The following is a 15,731-nucleotide window of genomic DNA, read 5'->3' on the forward strand; positions in this document are numbered from 1 at the left end:
GCCCTGTCCCAGGTGCAGAGGTGCTGTCTGCGGAGATCGTCCACCACCACCACGCGGCCGGAGGAGCGGAGCAGGACACGGCGGATCCCGACGCTCCCGAGCCGGCAGCCAAGAGAGCCAGGGCTGGGGAGAGCCCAGCCAGCCCTGCTCCCCTTGCCAGCCCTGCTCCTGCTCCTGGGGAGGTGGCTCCTGCTGACAGAACGGTGACAGATGCCGTGCTGAGAGGCGAGGAGGGCGGCCTGGACCAGGACCGAGGAGAAAGCCAAGCAGGAAACGGTGAGAGTTCCCTGTTTTCCTTGGGAATTCTCTCCAAAGGCTGAGCCTTTAAAGGCTGATGGCAGTGGGAGGACAAGGGGATGAGGATTTTAAGTGGAAGAGGCTAAAGATTGGGATATTGGGAAGGGATATTCGTGGTGGTGCTGGCACAGGGTGCCCAGAGAAGCTGTGGCTGCCCCTGGATCCCTGGAATTCAAAGCAGGCTGGATGAGGCTTGGAGCAAGCTGGGAGAGTGGAAGGTGTGCCATGGCAGGGGGTTGGGATTAGGTGATCTTTAAGGTCACCTTCCAACCCAAACCATTCCAGGGTTCCACGATCCAACCCCGCCCCTCATTGCCTTTGTACCACGACATTCCCAGAGTGGATCTGGGTCGTGCCTTCCCCCAGGAAGGTGTTGGGTGGGCCCTGCTGAATACCAGGATGTGCCAGAAATGCCACATCGGGGCATTCAACAGTAAGAAAATGCTGGATTCCCGTGGCTCACCTTCAGGGAAGTTCAGAGGGACCTTCAGCACAGCTCTGGTTTAATGAGGTTTTACTGGCAGGGAGGGGTTGAATCCAAAAAATTCAGTATAATGAACTGCCTGGAGACTTTGATTTTTTGAGCAGCAAAGGTATTTATTTATTAGCAGCACCAGGAGCAAGCCAGCTATTGCTGGAAAAACTTACTCAAAGGCTTCACACAAAATCAGCACTTTTATACAATTTGTCTACCTGATTAAATGCATATTCAAATGATTACAATATCTATCTCTGCATATTAATAACAGGTGGAGTATGGGTGGGGCTTGGGGCGGTGCTTCTCTTGGCCCTCAGTTTTGGGGGTAGGTCCATCCTTCTTCCCATGAGTCTGGTGGCTTAAACTCATCTTCAGTTTGACCCTTCTTCTTTCCCATTGTTCTCCACCCCCTCACTGAAGCTTGGAGAAAGCCTTGGCTCCCGGCCTGTTTCTTTATTCAAATGTTTACCTTATCCTACTGCAGCTTCATTTCTTACCTCTAGACCTATTCCATGTTCCTTTACCATTCTCTTCAGTTTTGGTCCAGGAAGTAGAACAGAACAAGCACAGATGGTTTTTGGATGTTGGTAGCTTGTTAGCAGGCCCAAATCTCTTAGTTAACTCTTTTGGGCCTGACCTCCTGTTTCAGGGTTTGTGCTGGTTTTTAATCCCTTCTTTCATGACCCCACGCTGGTTTTATGACCCCAGGCCTGGAGCCGCAGTGGGAGGGGCATTTTTATCACCAAAAACTAAATAAACTCCTATTTCTGTGCTCTGGCTGCCTTTGGGGACCCCCAGGTTTCTGTGTGCACTCAGGGCCATGTTATGATCAAATAATACACATTTTCTCTGTTTTAGGGTTTTTTTGGGGGGGATTGTTTTAGAACTGAACTGAATGAATAATGCAGAGTTTATGCAGTGAATGGATAACACAGAGTTTATTCCTCTGAACAGATAAATATATTATTAATATAGTTTATTAATAATATTTAGTCATAATATGATCCAATATTTTGGTAACATATTATTGATATAATTTAATTAATATAAAATAATATACAAATATGCAAACATTAATTAATATAAACAGATTAGAAATAAAATCAATAACATTATTTGTTGCAAATGGCCAAACCACAAGAAAAACTTAGAGCAAAAATCAAAAGGGTGGAGGAAACCTCAAATACTTCAGGTTGTGTTTGGGTGGCCAAGGGAGCTTTTGTTCCCTGTGGATGCCAGGCCTTCCTGCAGTCCCTTTGATTCCCAGCTCTGGATCCTTTCCCAGTAGCCATGACCTCCCCGCCCCTGGAGGTGTTTCAAGTGCGAGAAACCCACATTGGAAAGAGCCTTTTCCCTGCCAGACTCGGCACCTGCCTCCCACCCCTTTTTTGGGGCGGGAGGATGTTGTTCATGTCGTTTATGTGATGCTTATTCACCCCTTCCCTTCTCTTCCCTCCCCCAGCGCTGGAGGAGCCAGCCACCCTCCCAACGGACGTCCCTCCGCAGTCCCAGTGCCAGGGAGAGCAGAGCCGAGGGAACGAGCTCTACGTGGCTGCTGCGCTGGAGGACTGCAACTCCCACGGGCTGAACCTGCTGGCTGACCTGGCCCTGGGCTCCTGCATCTCCCTCTTCTCCCCGCCCGACACCGAGGCCATCCCTGCCTCCCACAGCCCCTCCAGTGACTCCTCCCCGGAGCAGCAGGAGGACCCAGAGCAGCAGGGTGATCCCAATCTGGAGCAGCAGGGCCATCCCGGGCCGGCGTCCCCCGACCCCAAACAGCAGAGGGCCGGCAAACGAGCGGCCAAGGCGGGGCCACCCAGCCCGGTGCGTCCCGCAGTGGCAAAACCGCCCTCGAGCGGCTCCGGCGCTGCCGCTGCTGGGGACAAAACGTCCAGGATTGCCGGCCAGAGCAGCGCCAGGCCCGGCCTGGTGTGGGGCAGGGTGACGGAAGGCGCAGGCGGGTCCCAGCAGTGCCCCATCGCCTGCGAGCACTCCTACGCGCTCAGCGTGCCGGAGCAGCGCGCCGGGGACGCCAACGCCAAGGGAAACCCCCCCTCCAGAGCAGCCCCCTGCAGGAACGGCACCGGCAGCGGGAGGGCCCGGGAGGGCCCGCTGGTGGGGAAGGTGCTGCCTTTCCCCCGCCCCCCACAGCCCCCCGGGGCCACGAGGGGCGCGACGAGCCCCTCCAGGGCCAGGGAGGAGTTCGCCAAGTGCCACACAGTGAAGGCGCACGGCAACTCCCTGAAGGTGACCCTGCAGTGGGACGGCGAGTTCCTCTACAACCTGGACACCAGGTACAGCAACAACAACCTGGAGAGATCCGTCATCCGTGCCCTGCACGGGTAAGTTGAGCCTGGAGCCCGGAAAGCCTTTGGAAGGGGCTTGATTTGCTCTTTTTGTTTTTATTTATTGCTTGGTGCAGTGGTGGATTTTGTTCCCCCCACTGGGTTGGGTGGGCTGTGGTCAGTGTGTTTTCCCTGGAGAAAAGGAGGGATTTGGAGGGGGAGGGTGGTGAGGTGACAAGTTGGACGTGACCAGCCCAGAAATCCACCTGTGGCCTGGGCTGATCCCACAGTCATGGGAGGGGGGTTTCTGCCCCTCTGCCCCCTTAGGGCAGAGCCCACCTGGAATCCAGCCCTGGGAACAGCAGCAGGAGGACGTGGAGCTGCTGGAGAGAGGTCAGAGGAGGCCCCGGAGCTGCTCGCAGGGCTGGATCCCTCTGCTCTGGAGCCAGGTTGGGACAGCTGGGAATGTTCATCCTGGAGAAGAGAAGGCTCCAGGGAGACCTGAGAGCCCCTTGCAGGGCCTAAAGGGGCTCCAGGAGAGCTGGAGAGGGACTGGGGACAAGGCCTGGAGGGACAGCACACAGGGAATGGCTTCCCAATGCCAAAGGGCAGGGATAGATGGGAGATTGGGAAGGAATTGCTGGCTGGCAGGGTGGGGAGGGACTGGAATGAATGCCCCTGGATCCCTGGAAGTGTCCAAGGCCAGCTTGGACGGGGCTTGGAGCAACCTGCTCCAGGGGGATTGCACTGGATTACGTTGAGAGGTCCCTCCCAACCCAACCCGTTCCATGATTCCCATGGCTCTGCCACTGGAATTGGCAGCCAAAGCCACCACCACCCCAAGTCCTCCAACCCTTGGGGTTCTCTACTTTAATTTTTTTTTGAAAAAAGCTGGAACCTTCATCAGCTGCTTTGCAGGGAATTCCCAGCTCGGCGCTGAGCCCTGCAGGGAACCGGGCGCCGAGTTCCCCTTGAGCGGAGAACAGCGTGGAGATGTTTCAAGGGGGTGTGTGTTCCCTCCCCTTTTGCAGGCCCTGGAACTGCAATCTCCCCGAGGACCTGGAGGAGATGAAGCTGATCCTGCATATGTGGGTGGCCCTGTTCTACAGGAAGCCCACCACCCAGCTCAGCAGCTCCAGGAAGGTGGTGGAGCACAAAGACCCCAAGAAGTTTGTCCTGATCAACAGCTCCGACGGCTTCCTGGACTTCACTGACGACAGGGAGCGACCCCGGCGCTCCAAGACGTGCCCTGCAGACTCCAGGTCGGAGCCTGACCAGACTCCTAGCAGCTCCCTGGATTCCAGCACTCCGGGACAATTCTCTTCCCGGCCGAAGAGGCGCCGGGCGGACTCGCGGAGCGACACCGGAGGCATCGACAGCACCGTGTCCTCCTCCTCAGGGGAGCTGCCCTGTGAGGAGGAGGAGCCCTCCTCCACCAGCTGTCCTGAGAGCGTTCCCAAGGGCATTCCCAACGGCATTCCCGATGCCGAACATGCCGCAGAAAGCCCGGATGAGGGAGAGGGGCAGCCAGGAATGCCCGAGGAGGGCAGGTGGGACGTGCCGAGCGTCGCTACGGTGAGTGTGGGCTTGGGGGTACAGCCCAGCAGGGCACGTTCCTGCTCGGAGGGGAGGGGGGGGTCCTGCCTTGGGGCTCCCCTGGAGGCAGGGAATGCGGGTCCTAACAGCAGGATGGAGAAATATCCTCCAGGATTTCTTCTGGACACACTCCGAGCCACCATAAGAGAAGCTTTCAGGCCACAATCCAGCTGTGGATGTTCCTCTTGGATTGAGCTGGCATTCCCAGGCTCTGGCATGAGCTGTGTCCCTCTCTTGCTCTCCCAAGAACCCCAGAGAACCAAATGCCTGCTCCTGGTTGGAGTGTGAGCTCAGGCAAGGTCTGAGCCCTTAAGTGAGGGAAGAGAGGAACCACAAACATCCCGTACCATCCCATTCCCAGACAGAGAATCCTTTGCAGCATTCCCCTCATCCCTGTGGGAAATCCGTTAATATCCCATTCTGGAGAGAGCTTTTAAATCAGTTTTTGCTGTTCCTCCAGCCTGCAGAGGGGCAGGAGTGGAGGCACCTGGGCAAGCACAACCCAGGGGCATTTTTCAAGCCTGAAATGTGGGCCTAAAATCTTTTAACTTAAACCTTCTGCTCCGAACAAAGGAGCAGCTCCCACAGGAAAATTCCCAGGGTTTGTTGTTTTGTTGGTTGTTTTTTTTGCTCCCAGGAGGAATAACCTGCGGGTTGTGTCATTGCAGGAGGAGCTGGTGGATGCCACGATCACCCCCGGCCCTTCTGAGGAGGAGCTGGGGCATGCCCCGGCCGTGCCAAGCACTGAAAAGCCCTGCAGCCCGGCCCCCAACCCCTGCAGCCCAGCCCCCAGTCCCTTCAACCCGGCCCCCAACCCCTGCAGCCCGGCCCCCAGTGCCACTGCAGCTCCGTGGACAGAGATTGGTGGAGAAGGGGAGCAGTGGGAGAGCGGGCAGGAGGCAGGAGCGGGGCGTGAGCCCAGTTCTCCCTGGGATTCGGGAGATGCCGGACGCTGCACAGAGGTGGAGGGCAGCAGGGACAGCAGCTGGGCCACCAGTGATCTGCGGGGTTCCCTGCCCTCGGAAGCAAGTCCTGGAAGTGCCCGCGATTCCGTGCCCTCGGAAGCGAGTCCCCGGAGTGCGAATCCTGCCGGAGCCAGCAAGGAGGGGCTGGAGTCACAAAACCCCTTTGGACACCCGGAGAAAGAGGAGAGAGAGCCGGAGGAGGACAAGGATGAGAACGAGGAGGACTTTGAGGAGGAAAGCACATTCCTGGGGCCTGTGGATTTGGTGTTATCTGAGAGCAGTGACACCGAGATGGGGAGCGAGCACAGCGAGCAGAAACCAGGGAATTCCCCGTTTCCAGAGGACTTCGGCGTTCCTGGAGAGGACTCTATGCCCAGCCCCAGCTCCTTGGCATCTCCCTGCTCAGCCAGCTCCACACTGGTGCTGTCAGGTGGGACTTGGACCGGGAATTGGAGTGGGACTGGCTCTCCAGGCCTTCCTGGTGAGATGGCCCCGAGCGCGGATGAGCTCCTGGAGCCCTGGGATGCTCCGGCCACTCCGTACTCGGAGACAGGCACTGGTGGTGTGGCCAGTCCAGCCCACGTGGGGTCACCCCGTGACAGTGGGGAGATGTTCCCACCTGATCCAGGCCTTTTCCATGGGGCACAGCCAGACAGTGTTACGGGCAGCCCAGGAGCTGCTGGAGAGACACTCGGGAATGCCTTGGAGCAGAGAGACAGGGATCACGTGCCCGCCGCAGAGAGGTGGGATCCTGCCGGGAACACGGATGGCCTGGAGTCACCGCACAGCCGGGGACTGGCACCAGCCTTGTCCCCTGACTCCAACTCTGCCTGCCTGGCATCTCCTGATGGATCCATGGAGCCTGGGGCTGCTCCAGAGGACTGGGGACCCACGGCAGGCTTGCCATCGCCGTCACGGAGCGAGCTGGGTGGGAGCAGCCGCTTTTCCCGGGAACAGGGAGATGGAGTTCGTGCTGATCTCGCCTTGCCTCGCTCTGGGGACTCAGAGCAGGGAAGGAGTGAGGCTTTCAGGGAAGAAGAGCCTGGCAACCCATGTTCCAACTGCCCAGGAGTGCTGGATGGTCCCGTGGGAGCGGGTGGTGACCAGGACTTCACCTCTGACTACAGAGCCCCTGGAAATGATGGCAGGGCTGGGGAGGGGGACCACGTGTGTCCTGGTGCAGAGAATTCCCCCAGGACGCACGGAATGGACGTGGAGATGGCGGGTGACGCTCCACAGGAACCAGAGATGCCCCTCCATCACCTGCTGGAGTCGGAGCCCTCCTTGGAGAGGAAAGGGATGTCTGCTGTGGAGGAGCCCCCCGGGCAGCAGCAGAACTTCCCAAAGACCGTCTCCCCATCCAGCCCTGGATACTCAGCTCCTGCTTCTCCTGCTTACGAGGAAGATGCAGATCCCCGAAACTCAGAGCAGAGCCAGTGGGAGCCAGCCCCGGGCCAGCCCTGGAATTGCTGGGAGGAAGGTGGTGCTCCAGAGGGGAGTGGGGGTGCCCGGAGCCTGGAGAGCTCCGTAAATCCCAGGTGTTCCGGAGGGGTGATCAGATACCGGGCCGGGCGCCCTGCAGGGCTGGCACGGGGCTCCCCTGCGGATGTGCTGCCGGGGCAGCTGAGATCCAGATCTGCTTCTCCTCCACACCGTCTCCAGGATGTTCTCCACGGCCCAGAGCCAGACTCAGTCCTGGATGTGTGTCCTGGGATGCTCCGTCCAGGCACGGATGATGCCTCATGGTCCTCCCCCCGTACCAACCCTGGGAGCCAAGCAGAGCATCCAAGAGGGAGCCGGAGGGAGGAGCCCATCCTGCCTGGGCACTGGGAAGGAGGAAGCGGCATCCCTGTTTCCAGCCCTCCATCTTCTCCAGAGGGGGAGTCGCACGATCCATGGCACGAGCCCTGCTCTGGGTGGGAGGACAGCGAATCTGAGGCATTCCCTGATCCCAGGGACAGGGAGTCCTGGGCATTCCCTGGTCCACACGGTGCCCGCACAGAGGAGGCAGATGAGGAGATCCTCGTTTCCCCCATCCCGGCGTTGCCGTTCTATGGGCACAGGGATCCCTCTGGAGACAGCCTGGAGTTCAGCGACGCTGAGGATCCTTTGGACACCTTCCCGAGGGCAGAGCAGTTCCTCGGCAGGGACACACACCGGGGCCTGGCCTTTGGAGACCCACTGGATCTTTCATCCAGTGACTCGGAGCAGGAATATTTTGGGAGGAACTCGCGTTCCCATCTTCCAACCAGGGTTTCCCACGGCACGAGAGCTGCGGACACCGTGGGCACGAGGACTAACGGCGACCACTTCTCCATGGAGGGGCAGGGAGAAGGCTGGGGCTCGGTGCTCTCCAGGCATTCCCGGAGCTCCGTCATCACCCAGCACCACCACCGGGAGAGGCCTGGGAATTCCCAGCCCTCGAGGAGGCGGCGCTGCCGCACGGGAGAGTCCCATCTGTTACGGAACAATTTGCTGGGCGACTGGAGGGGCTTTGAGGAGCTCACCCAGAACACTCTGGACATGGAGTGTCTCCGTTTCCATTATAAGCTAAACCAGGTCCTCGGGAATAGGAAACCTCCCTTTTCTACCTCGGAGGGCACCTTCCCGAAGGACTTTTCCCGGCCATCCCCGCGCAGCAGGAGCCCCTTGCAGGTGACCATCCCACCCTCGGACACGTGGCCGGGGGGGAGCAGGTCCCGCCGGTGGAGGGGCCGGCACGGGGAGGTCACCCCCCAGGAGCCCAGGAGGAGATCCCCATCCCGAGCCCGCGCTCCCGTCCACCTCGGGAGGCTGCGCCAGGACGGCCGCCCGCTGCCGCCTGGCCGGGGGGACGTCACCCGGGGGGACGTCACCGTCATCCTGGACGGCTGCTCTGAGTTCCAGAGGGTGGTGCTGAGCAGGGCGGGCACCGGGAGCGAGGGTAGAGAGGGCAGAGAAGGCAGAGAGGGCATAGGGCCGGGCCTGGTGCGTGCAGGGCACGGGGCCGAGGGCCGAAGGACGGCGGCCGTCGGGGACACCATTGGCGACCTGTGCGGGGCCCTGCGGTCCCAGCTGCGCCGCGTGGCCCGCCGGGCCTCCCCACACCCCCCCATGTTCTACCTGCTGGAGACCGGCAAGGAGCCCTTCTTCGAGAGGCTGAAGGTAAGAGGAGTCCCCAGGGGGAGGGGGTGGCACAGCCTGGCATGGGGGGTTCGGGTGCCCTGAGGTGGGAGCCGACCCTGCCATCGCATCACCGAGTCCTTCAGGGTGGATTTAAGGTGGGGTCATCCTAGGATCATGGAGTGGGTTGTGTTGGAAAAGAGCTTGAAGGTCATCCAGCCCCCTGCCATGGGCTAGGACACCTCTGCTAGCCCGGGTTGTTCCAGCCTGGCCTTGGACACTCCCAGGGATCCAGGGGCAGCCACAGATTCTCTGGGAAACCCATTCCAGCCCCTCCCCACCCTCCCAGCCAGCAATTCCTTCCCAATATCCCATCTAAAATGACTCAAAGAGTTCCAAGTCCACTCTTAACCCAGCACTGCCAAGGCCACCCTGCCCCGTGTCCCCAGGTGCCACATCCACAGGGATTTGAAATCCCTCCAGGGATGGGCACTCCACCCCTGCTCTGGGCAACCCCTTCCAGTGTCTGGCCACCCTTTTGGTGATGAAATTTTCCCTGATATCTAACCCAGACCTCCATTGGCTCAGCTTGAGGCTGTTCCTTCATATGCTGTCAGCTGAACATCCCAAAGCAGATGGGAGGTTGGGCAGCCCAGGCTGGGAATTCGGGCAGGGACATTTTGTGGGAGGATTTGCTGCTCTGCAGCAGCAAAGAGGCCCCATGATGGTGCGGGGAGAGGCTCGAGGGGGTTTCCAAAAGGATTTTAGGGATAAAGGTCCATGGTTTCCTTGCCACCGGGCAGATCCCACGGTGCTTGCACAGCCCCCATCCCTCCCTGTGGCGTGTGGAGGTTCCCCCGGGCCGAGCTGAGGAGGATTTTGTTGCAGGCCCTGCTGAGGAAGGAGGGCTGGGTGAGGATGGAGCCCCTGAGCTTCTGTGAGGGGCGGCGCCGGGCGGGCGCCCAGCTGCTCGTCATCATCCGCAACCAGGACATCTCCTTGCACCTGCACACCGTAAGGCCCCTCCCCTCGGCACCTTCCTTAATCCCTGGGAGAGGCTGCAGGGCCGGGCTGGAGCGGCTCCTGGGCCGCTCTCCAGGGGCTCTGGGGCTGCAGGGAGCGGGGGCTCCCCGTGGGCACAGCCTGGGGTGGGGCTGTGGGGATGGGACGGTGCAGGGGTTCCCCAGCCTCAGGGCAGCCTCTGTACCCTGAGCAGATCCCGGGGCTGCTGGAGCTGAAGTGCTGTCCCAGCGTGCTGTTTGCCGGCGTGGACAGCCCCGAGGACGTCACGGGCCGCACCTACCAGGAGCTGTTCCACACCGGGGGCTTCCTGGTGTCCGACCACCACCTGCTGGAGTCCGTGTCCCTGGGTGAGTCCTGGGGCCTCTCACTTGGGCACAAGGGTGGTGCTGTCCCTTCCCTTTGGCCTTATCCACAGACACCTTCCCAAATCTTTCCATTGCTCCTCTGCTCCGCCTTGGAGCGGGGAAATCCATGCCCTGGGTGGGACATCTGGGTCCCATCTGGGTGATGGGTCCAGGTCAGGGGGCCCCAAAAACATCTGAGTACAGTGGAGGGTTGTACAAGGATGTTCAGCCTGGAGAATCATGGAAGCATGGAATGGGTTGGGTTGGAAGGGACCTTAAAGGGCATCTTGGCCACGGGCAGGGATACTTTCCACTCTCCCAGGCTGCTCCAACCTGGCCTTGGACACTCCCAGGGATCCAGGGGCAGCCACAGCTCCTCTGGGAAATCCAGTCCAGGCCCTGCCCACCCTCCCAGCCAGCAATTCCTTCCCAATATCTAATGGCAAAGGGAGGACAAAAGGAAGACCGTTCGGATCCCTGATGGGGAGTGGCAGAGAAAACTCATCCACACTCCTGGGGCTGCACAGCCAAGGGACAACAGGAGACAGGGGCAAGTTGCACTTACTTTAGGTATTAGTGGGAATAAAATCCACAGGCAGCATGTTCAAACAGCAGGACAAAATCCCAGTTTCCCAGCCTGTATTGGGAGGGGAGTCTCCATCCCTGGAGAGACTCCAACCTCACCTTGAGCAACCCTGCTGGCCAGAGACCCCCAGGCCCCTCTTCCCCTCACCCTCCTGCTCTCTGTGCCCCCTTCCCCTCACCCTCCTGCTCTGTGTCCCCCCAGCCCAACTGAAGGAGGTGGTGAAGGTGCTGGAGAAGCTCAACAGGAGAGGGAGGTGGAAGTGGCTCCTTCACTACAGGGAGAACAAGAAGCTCAGAGGAGACCTCAGGTAACGGCCCTACCCTGGCAGGTTGGGTTCAGCACCCCTGGGAGGTGGAACTGGGAGCTGGAGAGGATCAGGAACTGGGAGCTGGAGAGGATCAGGCTCTGGCAGCAATTCCTGCCCCCCTCCACCCCTCCTTGAAGCACTTTCCCCTCTCCCTGGCCAACACACCCCCAGGCAGTGAGTGATGGGGAGAGGCACAGATCTCCTTGGAGGAGCTGCACATTCCCAGAGCAAACTGAGTTCCGTTCCCCCCAGCTGATCCCAGCCCCACACACCGGGAGCCTGGAGCACCTTCCTGGCTTCCCCCACATCTCTTTGCTGTTTCCTCCCCGTCCCGTCCCAGGTGGGGTTTGAGGGAGGGATGAGGAGCCCAGAGTTGATGCAGAGGAGGAATTGCCACCACAGTTCCCACCCCTGGTCCCTTTGGACCATTGGAATGAACTGCCCTCGTCCTCCAGCTCGGGATTGCCTGTGGACTGCATCCCTCAGGGTGTGCCTGCTCCAAGGGGAGCCTTATGCATGGGCCACAGTCTCTCCAAGGATTTATTCTGCCATGGCACGGAGTGATCCACAGCCAGAGCTGGCCCTGTTCCTCCATGGCCTGAAATCCAGGGGTGACAATTCCTGCAGCACTGCACGTGCTCCAGCACGGCCTTATCCCGGCCTGGAGTCACTGGGATTATCCAGCATGGACTTGCCCACAGCCACAGCTGCTTCCAGGGGTTCCTTTGCAGCGTGGGGAACACAACCAGAGGTTGGATCTGCCACATTCCAGTCGAGTCTGGGGTTATCTCCAGCCAAAATAGGACTGGGGTGTGTTGCCTCGTGCGAGCCTCGAGGGAAACTTTCCACACACCAATAGGATGTTTTAGAAGCTCCATCTTTATTGAAAATTACGCTTTCTTTTATACAGTTTAATAATTACCATATATTTGACTATTTAACTCGTTATTGGTTACATACACAAAACACAAGTTGTTCACACGACTAAACTACATCATTATTGGTTAGTTAATATATCTTATTTTTCTAAATTCTTCTTCTCTATCTAACCATAACACTCTATTTATATGCCTCTTGGCAGGTTTAACTCAGCCTCCCATCTGCAGGTGCTGTTTTTCTCCTTCCTCCAGATGTCCAGTCCTTGTCATATCATCAAAAACACTCAGTCCTTGAAACTCCTCAAATTCTCATCAGCTGGTCCACTCCTGTCCTAACCCAAAAGGTCCCTAATTCTCCTTCAGGGGTGGTTCAACCCCACACAGCCGCACTGTCCCGACCACCACGTGGGGTGGGAAGGGGAAAGTGAGGAAGACTCGTGGATTGGGCTGAAGACAGTTTAATAGGGGAAACCGAGCTGTCACAGCAGCAAAACCAAGGATTCCATTCCCTACTTCCCATCCCAGCAGGTGCTGGGCCTCCCTCAGGAAAGCCAGGCTCCATCCTGGGAACAGACAGCGTCATTCCAAACATCCCCCCCTTTCCTTCTTCCCCCCTCCTGAGCTTTACATCCCGAGCACGATGCCACAGGGCCTGGAAAGTCCCTTGGGGACCCTGTCCCTGCTGTGCCCCCCAAACCTGGCTGGTGAGGGGGGGAGCAGGGGAGGCCTGGGCTCTGCCAGACCCCCATTTTCCCCAGCCCCAGCCCCCAAACTGCAGCAGGGCTCCCCTGAGCGCTGCCCGTGCTGTCCCAGCAGGCTGGGCCCCGATGCCCCCGGGAAGCAGCGGATCCTGACCTGGTGCCAGGGGGAGGGCCTGGTGGAGCCGCTGCCCTTCCACGCCTGCGACAGCCCCGGCGCCCCCGACAAGGAGCTGCTGAGGTGCCTCCTGCAGCTGCAGGTGCAGCACGTGCGGGCCAGGCTGGGCGTCCTCCTCACCCGTGAGTGCAGGGGAGGGGTGGGATGGCATGGCATGGCATGGCATGGCATGGCATGGCATGGCATGGGGATGAGGTGGGGAGCAGAAGGATGGGATGGGAGTGAAGGGGGGAGAGCACAGGAGGGATGGGGGTGAGGGGGGGAGCTCACAGGGAATGGTTGTGAGGGGGGGAGCTCCCAGGGCAGGGATGGGGAGCTCCCAGGGCAGGGGGAGTAAGGGGGTTGTATCTCATGGAAAGGAATGTACATCACACCTAAGGGGGATGTGCCACAGGTAGGGGTGTATATTTTATGGGTAAGGGAGGAATAAGGGGTGTGTATCTCACCCTAAGGGGTGTGTATCTATCTCACCCTAAGGGGTGTGTATCTCACACTAAGGGATGTGTATCTCTTAAGTAATTTATATATATACTTTATATACAGAGAGAGAGTTGTGTATATATATATATATAGGTACTATGTACATAGGCAATTTATAGGTAGAACAGGTGATAAGGGTGTGTATCTCACACCTAAGGGGTGTGTATCTCCTAAGTAATTTATGGGTTCTTTATATACAGAGACAGAGGTATATATATATATATGTGTATATATAGGTACTATATCCATAGGTAATTAATAGGTAAAATAGGTGATAAGGACTGTGTAGCTCACCCATAAATGATGTGCATCTCACCCATGAGTATCCCATGAGTAAGGGGCTCACATGTATCTCACATGTAAGGGGTGTGTATCTCACATGTAAGGGGTGTGTATCTCACGTGTAAGGGGTGTGTATGTCACACTAAGGGGTGTGTATCTCACAAGTAATTTATAGGTACTTTTATATAAATACTTTATAGAGAAAGGTGTATATATATATATATATATAGGTACTATGTACATAGGTGTTTTATAGGTAAAATAGGTATTAAGGGTGTGTAACTCACACATAAATGATGTGTATCCCACCCACGAGTATCCCATGAGTATCCATAACTAAGGGGGGTGTATGTCACACTAAGGGGTGTGTATTCACACTCTAAAGGGTGTGTACCCCACGAGTAAGGGGGGTGTATCTCACACTAAGGGGGTGTATCTCACACATAAGGGGTGTGTACCCCACGAGTAAGGGGGGTGTATCTCACACTAAGGAGGTGTATCTCACACTAAGGGGGTGTATCTCACACATAAGGGGTGTGTACCCCACGAGTAAGGGGGGTGTATCTCACACAGCAGAGACCCCAAGGCATTGAACTGGCCTGGGGTGTGATGGAGGAGGGGCAAGAATCCCCCCATTCCCCCCATTCCTGCTGGAATCCCTCAGGTGGGTCTGGCCCAGGTGTGCAAAGGGAACAGGTTTTTGGGAGGCTCCTGAACTCTTCCATTTTGGGAACCCGTGGATGGCATCTCATCCCCCTGGAGTGCCGGGCTGAGGCTCTTTGCCAGGGACTCTGCTCCCTCTGCAGGGCAGTCCACGGGGGATTGGGGGAATTTTCCTGCAGGGTTGGAATTCTGCGTCCCTTGGAATTCACGGGGTTGCTCCTTCCCTTGCAGAAAACCCCGGAGCCAGCCGGGAGATCCTGGAGAGCAAAGGGATCCTGGTGGTCGATGTCAACACCTTCCTGGGGACGCTGCAGGACGTGGCTGCTCCTTTCCAAAGGAGCTACTGGTGAGGAGGGGAAGCTTGGGAACAGTCCCCAAAATTTGGGAGCAGCCCCTGGGTTTTTTTGAAAGCAGCCACTGCATTGTTGGGAGCAGCCACTGCATTGTTGGGAGCAGCCACTGCATTGTTGGGAGCAGCCACTGCATTGTTGGGGGCAGCTCTTGGATTTTTGGGAGCAGCCCCTGTGTTGTTGGGAGCAGTCCCTGGGCTGTTGGGAGCAGATCCAGCTGCTCCCGGATCAGAGCAGGGATGTTCCCGAGGTGCTGGACACGGGATCTGTTGGCACTCAGGGCTGGCTCCGGAATGCAGAGCTGGCAGAGCCGTGCTTGGCACCCTTGGGAATGGGGAACACTCCGGTGTTTTCCTGGGAAGCTCCTGAGGGAGCTGAGCTTTAACCTGAGCCACCTCTCTGTGTTGCAGGTGACAAAGTCCAGGCAGGACTTGGCTCCTCCCCAGGGTGGCCCCAGCCGGAGCCTCCCAGTCCTTCGGGACTCGCCCATCCCGGCGGGTGCTCCGGGGGGTGCGGGAAGGGCCGTTCTGGTTCTGCACAGAAAATCTGACTGAGAGGTGGTCAATCCAACCCCCCCGGCCTTTATTCCCTGTTGCATCCCAGGACAGAGGTTGTTTTAGCGCGGTCGGGAAATTCTCGGGGCGTTCCCGAGCGTTTCAGTTCTGCTGACGTTGGAATCTCCAGAAAGCCGTTTTTACTTGAAGGAAGGTCAGGAGGGACAACAAACCCCACTCCCCACGGGGTAGTTCCCATGCCCTGCCCCTCCTACACTACATTTCAACTCACCCCCTGTTGCCTCACGGTACATTTCCCTGCTGGGACTCCATTCCGTTGCATTCCAGCACCTGGAATTCCTGTAAATAGCTGGGATATAGGAACAAAACCAAAATCTCTTATTTATGGGGGCCAGGATGGAGATGCAGGGCTGGGGTTTGTCCTCTTGTATTTTGGGTTTTTTAAAATGAAAGAATTGCAGTTGCCCTTCTGTACAGGACAGGTTTGTAAAGAGTTTGGATAATAAAACCTTGGAAGAAAGCAAGTTTGTTCTGCGTCAGCTCCAACCTGGAGGCCCCCACGGGAAGGGAAGAGGGAACAGGACCGTGGAGGCTCCATCCCATCCTGCTTCCCAGGGCTGGGAGGCACAGGAATAACGAGGCTACAGCAGAGGGGGATAACAGGGTAGTTTAAGGGAAAGATTGTTTTCCACAAAGTGGTGGGA

The 15,731-nt window shown here is 57.9% G+C and overlaps 1 protein-coding gene across 1 annotated transcript in view; it reads left to right on the forward strand.

Annotated features, from left to right (window-relative positions):
• TASOR2 (transcription activation suppressor family member 2) overlaps positions 1 to 15,551 on the forward strand; it is a 35,536-nt gene extending 19,985 nt beyond the window's left edge. Inside the window, exons 15-24 of the mRNA XM_050323501.1 lie at positions 13 to 276; positions 2,238 to 3,117; positions 4,092 to 4,635; positions 5,325 to 8,765; positions 9,612 to 9,737; positions 9,940 to 10,093; positions 10,878 to 10,983; positions 12,678 to 12,859; positions 14,394 to 14,508; positions 14,923 to 15,551. Of these exons, the coding sequence (XP_050179458.1) occupies positions 13 to 276; positions 2,238 to 3,117; positions 4,092 to 4,635; positions 5,325 to 8,765; positions 9,612 to 9,737; positions 9,940 to 10,093; positions 10,878 to 10,983; positions 12,678 to 12,859; positions 14,394 to 14,508; positions 14,923 to 14,926 (5,816 nt within the window). The 3' untranslated portion in view covers positions 14,927 to 15,551. The remainder of the gene's footprint in view (positions 1 to 12; positions 277 to 2,237; positions 3,118 to 4,091; positions 4,636 to 5,324; positions 8,766 to 9,611; positions 9,738 to 9,939; positions 10,094 to 10,877; positions 10,984 to 12,677; positions 12,860 to 14,393; positions 14,509 to 14,922) is intronic.
• The last annotated feature ends 180 nt before the right edge of the window (positions 15,552 to 15,731 follow it).

Source organism: Myiozetetes cayanensis, unplaced genomic scaffold (assembly GCF_022539395.1).
Source record: "Myiozetetes cayanensis isolate MyiCay16 unplaced genomic scaffold, myiCay2020 scf3, whole genome shotgun sequence".
NCBI lineage: Eukaryota > Metazoa > Chordata > Aves > Passeriformes > Tyrannidae > Myiozetetes > Myiozetetes cayanensis.